The sequence below is a fragment of the Meleagris gallopavo genome, chromosome 23 (assembly GCF_000146605.3).
Source record: "Meleagris gallopavo isolate NT-WF06-2002-E0010 breed Aviagen turkey brand Nicholas breeding stock chromosome 23, Turkey_5.1, whole genome shotgun sequence".
Taxonomy (NCBI): domain Eukaryota; kingdom Metazoa; phylum Chordata; class Aves; order Galliformes; family Phasianidae; genus Meleagris; species Meleagris gallopavo.
The window spans coordinates 6,276,964-6,285,714 of record NC_015033.2 but is presented as its reverse complement, the minus strand read 5'-3'; the positions used below and the strand labels follow the sequence as shown (position 1 = coordinate 6,285,714).

The 8,751-nt window shown below is 50.7% G+C and overlaps 1 protein-coding gene across 1 annotated transcript in view; it reads left to right on the top strand.

Moving 5' to 3' along the window:
* Positions 1-7,341, top strand: part of ALDH4A1 (aldehyde dehydrogenase 4 family member A1) — a 9,908-nt gene extending 2,567 nt beyond the window's left edge. The window contains exons 2-15 of the mRNA XM_031556729.1: positions 324-471; positions 562-654; positions 736-783; positions 924-1,079; positions 1,331-1,480; positions 1,578-1,652; positions 2,484-2,671; positions 2,946-3,019; positions 3,114-3,310; positions 4,055-4,102; positions 4,574-4,726; positions 4,891-5,012; positions 5,874-5,992; positions 6,192-7,341. Coding sequence (XP_031412589.1) covers positions 324-471; positions 562-654; positions 736-783; positions 924-1,079; positions 1,331-1,480; positions 1,578-1,652; positions 2,484-2,671; positions 2,946-3,019; positions 3,114-3,310; positions 4,055-4,102; positions 4,574-4,726; positions 4,891-5,012; positions 5,874-5,992; positions 6,192-6,304 — 1,684 coding nt within the window. The 3' untranslated portion in view covers positions 6,305-7,341. The remainder of the gene's footprint in view (positions 1-323; positions 472-561; positions 655-735; positions 784-923; positions 1,080-1,330; positions 1,481-1,577; positions 1,653-2,483; positions 2,672-2,945; positions 3,020-3,113; positions 3,311-4,054; positions 4,103-4,573; positions 4,727-4,890; positions 5,013-5,873; positions 5,993-6,191) is intronic.
* The last annotated feature ends 1,410 nt before the right edge of the window (positions 7,342-8,751 follow it).

The window sequence follows — 8,751 nt, the reverse complement described above, 5'->3', positions numbered from 1 at the left end:
AGGTTTTGTTGGATTAAAATCAGTTTTTTGGGGGATAGACCCAGGTTTTGTTGATAAACACAAGTTTTGTTGGGTTAAAGTCAATTTTTTGAGGGATAGAACCAGGTTTTGTTGGGACAGACTCAGGTTTTGTTGGGTTAAACTCAGTTTTTTGGAGGATAGACCCAGGTTTTGTTGGGACAGACTCAGGTTTTGTTGGGTTAAACTCAGTTTTTTGGAGATAGACCCAGGTTTTGTTGGGATAAACTCATGTTTTGCTGGGATAAAGCCACATTGAAATAAAACCACGTTCTATTTGGGCAAAATCCCACTTTTGGGGGATAAAACCACCTTCTATTGGAAGCACGAGTGGGATTTCCCCATCCCTCCCTCCCTAGGCAGAGATGCTTGCACCATGCAGCCATCCAGGTGACCAACGAGCCCATCCTCGAGTTCAAGCCCGGCAGCCCCGAGCGAGCAGCTCTCCAGAAGGTACCCACACATGACATCACTTTGAGTTTTTCCCCTTTTTTTTTAAACCCATCTCCATCCATCCCCAACTCTGTGCTCTCCCCTCTCCAGGCACTTGCTGAGCTGAAGGGCCGGACTGAAGCCATCCCCTGTGTGGTTGGTGGAGAGGAGGTGTGGACGTCGGCGGTGCGGTACCAACTGTCGGTGAGTTTTGGGGTGAAATACCACATTATGAGGGACGCATCCATCAGACAGGGAATTACTGATGCTACGTTCTCTTTTCAGCCGTTCAACCATGCGCATAAAGTGGCCAAGTTCTGCTATGCTGATAAGGTGAGCACCCCGCTCCTGGCCCTTTTTCTTGAGTTTTCCTTATGGGGACAGCACGATGATCCTTGGGCAGATGGCCCTTCACCCCCACCCCGATCTTCTATGATGAGCATCTCCTCATGGCTGCCACTCCCCTTCCACAGGACCTCATTAACAAAGCCATTAATGCCGCCGTGGCTGCCAGGAAGGAGTGGGACTTGAAACCCATCCAGGACCGGGCCCAGATCTTCCTGAAAGCAGCCGACATGCTGAGCGGCCCACGGCGTGCCGAGGTGCTGGCCAAAACCATGGTGGGGCAGGTGAGTGGGATGGGATGAGTGGGAGGAGTCTGGGGCCTTGGAAGGAGCGGGATGGGGGCTTTGGGAAGGAGTGAGGTCTTGGGAAGGAACGGGATGGGGGCTTTGGGAAGGAATGAGGTGAGGTGAGGTCTTGGGAAGGAGTGGGATGGGGGCTTTGGGAAGGAACAGGTATGGGGCCTTGCAGGAGGCCAAACCCTTGTTGTAAAGGCCAAACCCCAATGCCATCTGTTGTTTTTGTTGGCCATGACCAGGGCAAAACCGTCATCCAGGCAGAAATCGACGCGGCAGCGGAGCTGATCGACTTCTTCCGCTTCAATGCCAAGTTTGCACTGGAGCTGCAGGGCAGCCAGCCGCTCAGCGTGGAGTCCAGCACCAACAGCATGGTGTACCGCGGCCTGGAGGTGAGCAGCCAGGCAAACTCATGGCCGTGGGATGTCATGGGGTGCCGTAGGGTGACATAGGATGCTACAACCTGTCCTTTTCCTCTTCCTTCTGTAGGGTTTTGTGGCAGCTGTCTCTCCCTTCAACTTCACAGCCATCGGTGGCAACCTGGCGGGCGCTCCAGCTTTGATGGTGAGCATCATGGAGTGATGTTTCCCTCTTTTGTCCACCAGTCCCAGCCCCAAATCTCTGGGGTCCTGACCTTAAACCTATGAGTGATTTGCGCTTGGGGATGGAGGAGCTCTTTGGGGCCATTTCCAAAATTGGGTCCAAAACTGGGCACCTCCATGCTCAGCGCAGCCACACCCTTCTAGACCCCTCCTGAATTTTGTTATTAGGCTCAGGGGATGTTAATTAGTCAGGCATTCCCCTGGCTGCTGGGTAGACCTGTCCACCAAACAGCTTTGATGGACAAGTACTGGAAAAAAGGGAAAATGTTCCCAAAATCTGAGAAGTGCCCCATCCTTGGAGACACTAAAGGCCAGGTTGGATGGGGCCCTGGGCAGCCTGGTCCGATGGGGGGCAACCAGCCCAATTCAGGAGTTGAAACTGGATGCTCTTTAAAGTCCCTTCCAACCTAAACCATTCCGTGATTCACCTGTAGGTTGGGCTTTACACAGAGTGCAGCTTGGGGTGCTCTAATAGGTGGGTGTTAATTAACCCTCAGCAGGTGTTAAGTAATCCCAGGGTGTTCTCCCCTATGCACTGCAGTACTGAACCTTGCTCATCATTGCAGTGATGGTGACACAGGGCAGGTCACGAGCTGCAGCCATGGTGGGGGCACAGAGCCAAAGTGGTGGGAGCACAGCGGGGCCACTGCTCTGTGTCTTGCAGCCAATTGTGCTGTTTGTTTGGGCTCTGTTAATACATGCTTGGGAGGTTGCTCTGCTCCCTCAGCTGGCGCTGGGTCATGTTAAGGCTGGAAGCCTCTCCCCTGTGCAACTCACTGTGCTCTGCCTGCAGGGGAACGTGGTGTTGTGGAAGCCTAGCGACACGGCCCTGCTTTCCAGCTACGCTGTCTACAAGATCCTGCTGGAAGCTGGGCTCCCTCCCAACGTCATCCAGTTCGTGCCAGCAGATGGACCCGTGTTTGGTGATGCTGTCACCAGCTCTGAGCACTTCTGCGGGCTCAACTTCACCGGCAGCGTGCCGTAAGTCGGGGTGGGGAAGCACAAGGAGCTGCTTTAACCAAAAACCAAGGAGTGAAAGGGGAAGAGGAACTTTTGCTGAGTGCTCTCTGCTCTGGGTTTTGCGCAGTGCCCGGTGCTTTGATATCCAGGTTCTTTTTCTCACCGACATTTCTTCCATTTGCAGAACATCCCTTCTTTGGGGATGGCCAGATGGGTTTGTTGAGGGTGTCACAGCAAGGTCAGGACCCTGCCACACCTTTCCCATGTTTCCCACACCTCCTCCTTTCTCTCCCAGGACTTTCAAGCGCCTCTGGAAGCAAGCATCCGAAAACCTGGACCGCTACCGCACCTTCCCACGCCTGGCTGGAGGTGAGCTCACATTTTGGGGAGGGCGCACAGCGGATACCCCATCCCTATACCTCGTGCTAACTCCTCTCGTTCTCCTTTTTTCTCCACCAACCAGAGTGTGGAGGTAAGAACTTCCACCTGGTGCACAGCTCGGCCGACGTGTCCAGCGTGGTGAACGGCACCCTGCGCTCCGCCTTCGAGTACGGCGGCCAGAAATGCTCGGCGTGCTCCCGCCTCTACGCCCCGCGCTCGCTGTGGCCCCAGATCAAAGCCAAGCTGCTGGAGGAGACCAAGAAGATCAAAGTGGGAGACGTGAGTGGAGCTGCCGGGCTGCTGAAGGGCTTTGCGGCTCAGCGGGTGGCTGATGGGATTAGAGACTGCGGTAACTGGCTACTAATTCCTATTGAACCGAGCTTTTTATCCACTGGTTCTCCCCACCACCACCACCCCTCCATCCTCCCCTCCTTCATCTTTTTTTTTTTAGTGATTAGAAATTAACTTGTAGCCAGCACCTGCGGGATGGATTGTGCAAAGCACTGAATACCGTGGGCTAATTGAAAAAGGGGAGGTTGGTCCCTCCAAATGGAGGTGTGCTTTGGGAAGGGATGCATTGTTGTGGGAATTTCAGTTTTAGGATCAGCTTTTTGGCACAGTGTTGACCCCAGGCCCTGGTGGTTGCATGTCCTCGTGCTGTCTCCTCCACCTTTCAGCCCAGTGCACTCATCAGGAGCAACCCACATTGGTTGGACGCAATGATCTCGGAGGTCTTCTTCAACCTTAAGGATTCTATGGTCCTATGAATGGATATGGTGGGGTTGGGTTGATGGTTGGACTGGATGACCTTGGAGGTCTTCTCCAACCTTAAGGATTTTATGATTGGGCGTAGTGGAGATGGGTTGATGGTTGGACTGGATGACCTTGAAGGTCTTCCCCAACCTTAAGGGTTCTATGAGTGGACATAGCAGGGATAGGTTGGCATGATGAGTTGTACTTGATGATCCTGGAAGTATTTTCTAACCTTAATGATTCTATGTTGTCTTGTCTTTGCCCTTGCAGCCTGTACAGGACTTTGGGACCTTTTTCTCAGCAGTGATTGATGACAAGGTGAGCTCACATGTTCTGTCTGCATGAAGGTAGCACCACAAGGCTGCTGGTAGAAGTCTGGTTGGGTGGGGTTCATTACACTTAGCAAAGCTTTGAGCAGTATTCCAGGAGAGTAACGAACCCAACTATCACATATTGCCCCATTCCTGAAGACGTTAAAGGCCAGATTGGATGGGGCTCTGGGCAGCCTGGTCTGGTGGGGGGGCAACCAGCCCATGACGGGGCGTTGGAACTCAATGATCTTTAAGCATCGATGCTTTTTTAAATCCCTTAAAGATTTGTCTATGATATGTCACTGCCTCTTTTGAGAAATGGGATATCTTGCTGAGAAACCTCAGTCTCAGATGTAAGTCTCAGTGCACAGCCCTCATCCTGAGCTGGAAGCAAGCAGCACCCAAAGCTCACCTCCAGCCCTACTTCAACGACAAGTGTAAAGTTATGTACACCTTTCATCATCCTTCCTTTCCTCAGTCTTTTGCACGTATAAAGAAGTGGCTGGAACATGCCAAGACATCCCCCAACCTCAGCATCTTGGCCGGGGGTGGCTGCGATGACAGCGTTGGGTACTTTGTTGAGCCATGCATCGTGGAGAGCCAGGACCCAACAGATCCCATCATGAAGGAGGTGAGAGTGGGGAAAAGCATGGGATGTGGATCCACATCTTGGGCAGCACGTTGGCTGGTTGATAGTATTAGCTAGCCTGGTGTTAATTTTTAGATGCTGGTGGTTGGAAGAGGCTGGTTTATATAAAATGGCTGAGTGATATGATTGATATTTTTGCTTTTCAGGAAATTTTTGGACCCATCCTCACTGTTTACGTGTACCCTGAGGAGAGGTACCAGGAAGTGTTGGAGCTGATCGACACCACAACCCCCTATGGCCTCACGGGGGCGGTGTTCGCCCAGGAGAGGTGAGCAGGGACCGAGTGGGGACAGCAGGAGGGGACAAGAGGAGGGGGCAGCCGGGGTGTTGGTCCTCCCATCCCCTCCCAGCCACCAGTCTACGTTCCAGCCCGTCAGGGCTTGCGTAGTGCACTTTTTCAGTTAGAAACTGGTTTCAAGAATCCTGTTTTGAGTTTCTTTTTAGCATGGGGAAAGAGATTAGGAGAAGAATGAGTTATTTCGTTACTTAAGAAGCCTAGAAGAAAACAGGAGCACTATTTCTAAGTGATGAGGAGAGCCAGAAGCTTTTTAGACTGTATGAAAAGCAAGTTGTTGCATTACATCTTTGCGTTGTCGTATTGTATTGCTTTGTTGCGTCGTTGCATTGTGTTGTTTTCTTATTTACGACCTTTTGTTGTTGTTGTGAGAAAGTTTGAGGCTCACACAAAACAGATATGGAATTAATTTTTCAGTGAATACCTAAGAATAAACTAAATATTAGTGAAGCTAGTGGGCAGCTGTAGAATAAGTAACCTAGAAGGTCATTAGACCCAACTTACTCGTCATTAGGATGAGTTGTCCTAACTTAGGAGGTCATTAAGTCGGGCTGTCCTTGGACTTAGGTATAAAGAACTTCATTTTATAACAAAAAATCTTGAAAAGGAATTAGAAGAGAGAACTGCAGTCACTTAATTGAATTTCAAGCACGCAGATCCCATTGGAGTGCGAGTTGAACTTGGCTTGACAAAACATGCAGTCCTGGAGGTGCATGTAAAGGAAAGCAGTGCCCAAATTTGTTGCTGTTAGGGTTAGGGTTAGAGCAGAGGCCCCCCAGTCATATTTTTGTCATTTCTCCCCCCATGCTGACATATCCACCCATCCCTCCCCAGGAGCATAATTGAGGAAGCCCGGAGCCGTCTGCGCAACGCAGCCGGCAACTTCTACATCAATGACAAGTCAACGGGCGCCGTTGTGTCCCAGCAACCCTTTGGGGGCTCCCGCATCTCAGGTGAGACCCTTCAAACCCCCCTTCTTTCAGCAGCACGATGGGACACATCCCCTCCAACCACATCTTTCACCCTAATTCTACTTCTCATAGAATCGCTCACGTTGGGAAAGTCCACTATGATCGCCAAGTCCAACCATCAACCCATCACCTATGCCCACTAAACCACGTCCCTCATATCCCTTTTTTCCCCCCAAAACAGGAACCAACGACAAGCCTGGTGGCCCCCACTACATCCTACGCTGGACTTCTCCTCAGGCCATCAAGGAAACCCACGTGCCTCTGTCAGACTGGCGCTACGCCTACATGCAGTGATGCCTTCCCCCAACCCGTGCCCTACTACTGATGCTCGACGCACACCGTGGCTTCCTGCCACAGCCTTGAAAGCACTTCAATCAACAGCTCTTTAGCAAAAGTTTTATTTTTAGGGAGTGATTCTTTTATTAAGTTAACTCGCATGAAAACACTGTTTGGGGAAAAAAAAAAGAAAAGAAAAAAAAAAGGACTAAATTAGCTGCAGCAAATCCGCAGAGCGCCGTGGCCTTTGGGAATCGATTCCTCTGCTCTGTGCTGTAAGAGGGCAATGCCTCATGTAGGAGTAACACTTCTTCTACCACGTAAGGGCTTTTCCATCTCATGTCTCGAGAGCTAGCAGCACTGTGCCTCTGCAGAGGGCTTTGAGCTCACCAAGGGATGCTGGATCCAGTTCCCCTTTATCCTTCTGATGAGTGTCCGATGCTCTCAAAGCATCCTTTATCCATGGACAGAGCCTCGCACAGCAAAGTGAATGGAATTTAGGGACTTACCAGGAAGTTTGGTTTAAGCCAGTGTGAGATGCAGTGGGAGCCTTGAGCCTTATTTTTTCCTTGCTTCTGAGCAACGTCTGCAGGAGGCACATTTTGCCAAGAGAGGGCAGCTGCGAGCTCGGTGCTGCTTAGAAATTATCCGAAGTGCCTTATTCCACTGCAGAAGGCACTTCCAAGGCTGCATCCCTCCCGTGAGCTCAGCAGCTCCGACGTGGTCCCCAAGTTTCCTTACCCATGGGGATGCCCAGCTATCCCCACACGTCCCGTCGTTGATCCTTGGACGTCAACTGGAAGAAGTGGAGGGGTTTTCTAGAACCCTCAGTGCCATTCTGCACAAGTGGCTGCAGCATCCCTCACCCCAGAGGCTATCAGGATTTGCAGATAGTGTGGCTAACCCTGTTACAGCTGCTGCAATAAGCACTGAAGTATCGATCTTGTCCATGCCTGGGCCGGTATTCAGCATGCAGGTGAAGAATGAGTTGCACTAACACCTGCAAATCCAGGCTTAAGTGATGAAAATCGCAATAAAATGCATTGCAAAAACTTTTTGTGCTGTTTTAATGAGTTATTTCTTCCAGTTGTTGCCAAAGGGTGGGCTGAGACAAAGCGTGTGTTCAGTGCATGCAGCGTTATGAGCAAGGATGGGAGCAATGAGTGAGAAAACAGCAATAATAGCCATCGTAGTAATAGTCATAAATAATGATAATAATAAATAATCTCCCATGGGGAACTCCTCCTCCTTGCAGCCTGTGGGAGATAAAATAGCTTTTGAGTGCTGAATGTAGGGGAAGGGGACATCCTTGGTGCCCTGTTCCAGGGAGCTGTGAGCCACTGCCTTTGGCTCAACGCCTTTTAGGACTTAAGGGCAGGGTGTCAAGTGGATTTTTGAGCCTTAACTCCGATTTTCATGGCTTTTGTGGCTTCAAATCAACCCCCTAATGCTATTGAAGCAGTTGGCTTTTTGAAGTCGGGAGTGCACCGGGGGGGATCCCAAGATTCCTTGGGTGCTTCCGTGCCTGCAGGGATGGGGAATGGAATTGCCTTTGAGGAGAGCGATGGGGAGAAGGGAACAGCTCTTCCACCTCTGGAAAAAAAGGCGTCAGAGGAGAAAAAATGATCAGAGAGAGCACATCCAGCCCCACAGTGGGACTTTCCCACAGTGCAGATGGAAAACCCAAGCAGCGAGAAGGGGATGGGGCGTGGATGTTGGCCCCGTTCAACAACAATAAACGCAGCCCCTCCAAAATGCCGTGGAGCCATGGAGAGCTTGCTAATATTTGGCATTTTTGTGCTAAAGCCTCAGGTCCTGGAGTCATGAGAATACAGCAGGATGTCAGCCTCCAGCTAGAGTAAATAAAGCCTGGCTTCCATCCTTGGGGCTGGAACTGCGTTGTGTGACCCTTTGGGGCCAGAAGAAAATCCCAGAAAGCAAATAAAGGGGCACAGAGACCAGCCTGCTCCCACCTATGCCATGGGATGCTCTGGATTTCGGGCACTCCAATCCCACCCATGCCCTGGGGATCAGCATCACACGCAGCATGGCATCCTTTGGGTGTTTAAAATGTATCAGCAGTGCCATCACTGCTGCTGTTTTCCATCCTTCAGTGATAAGGCATCAGCATGTACACAGAACCCAGAAAATCACCGCTTCCTCCCCCCTCCTCACACCAATTATTAACATTATCACAGCGGCAAACCCACTCAGGCTCTATTCTCATTTAAGATTTTCTTTCTTTTCTGTGCTTTTATATATTTTCTTGCCCTCCACTCCACATCCTGGAGATCACAAACGTGACATTTCGGTGCTGGAGTCGTGGTGCCAGGCGGGCAGAGTGGGCGACGACAATCGATTCTCCCCGGATTGTCCAGCAGTGCCATCCAAAACGTTTAATCAGATCAAAATCAGCCCTTCCGGCAGCTTTCCTTTATTATTATTATTATTGTTTTTAATTATTA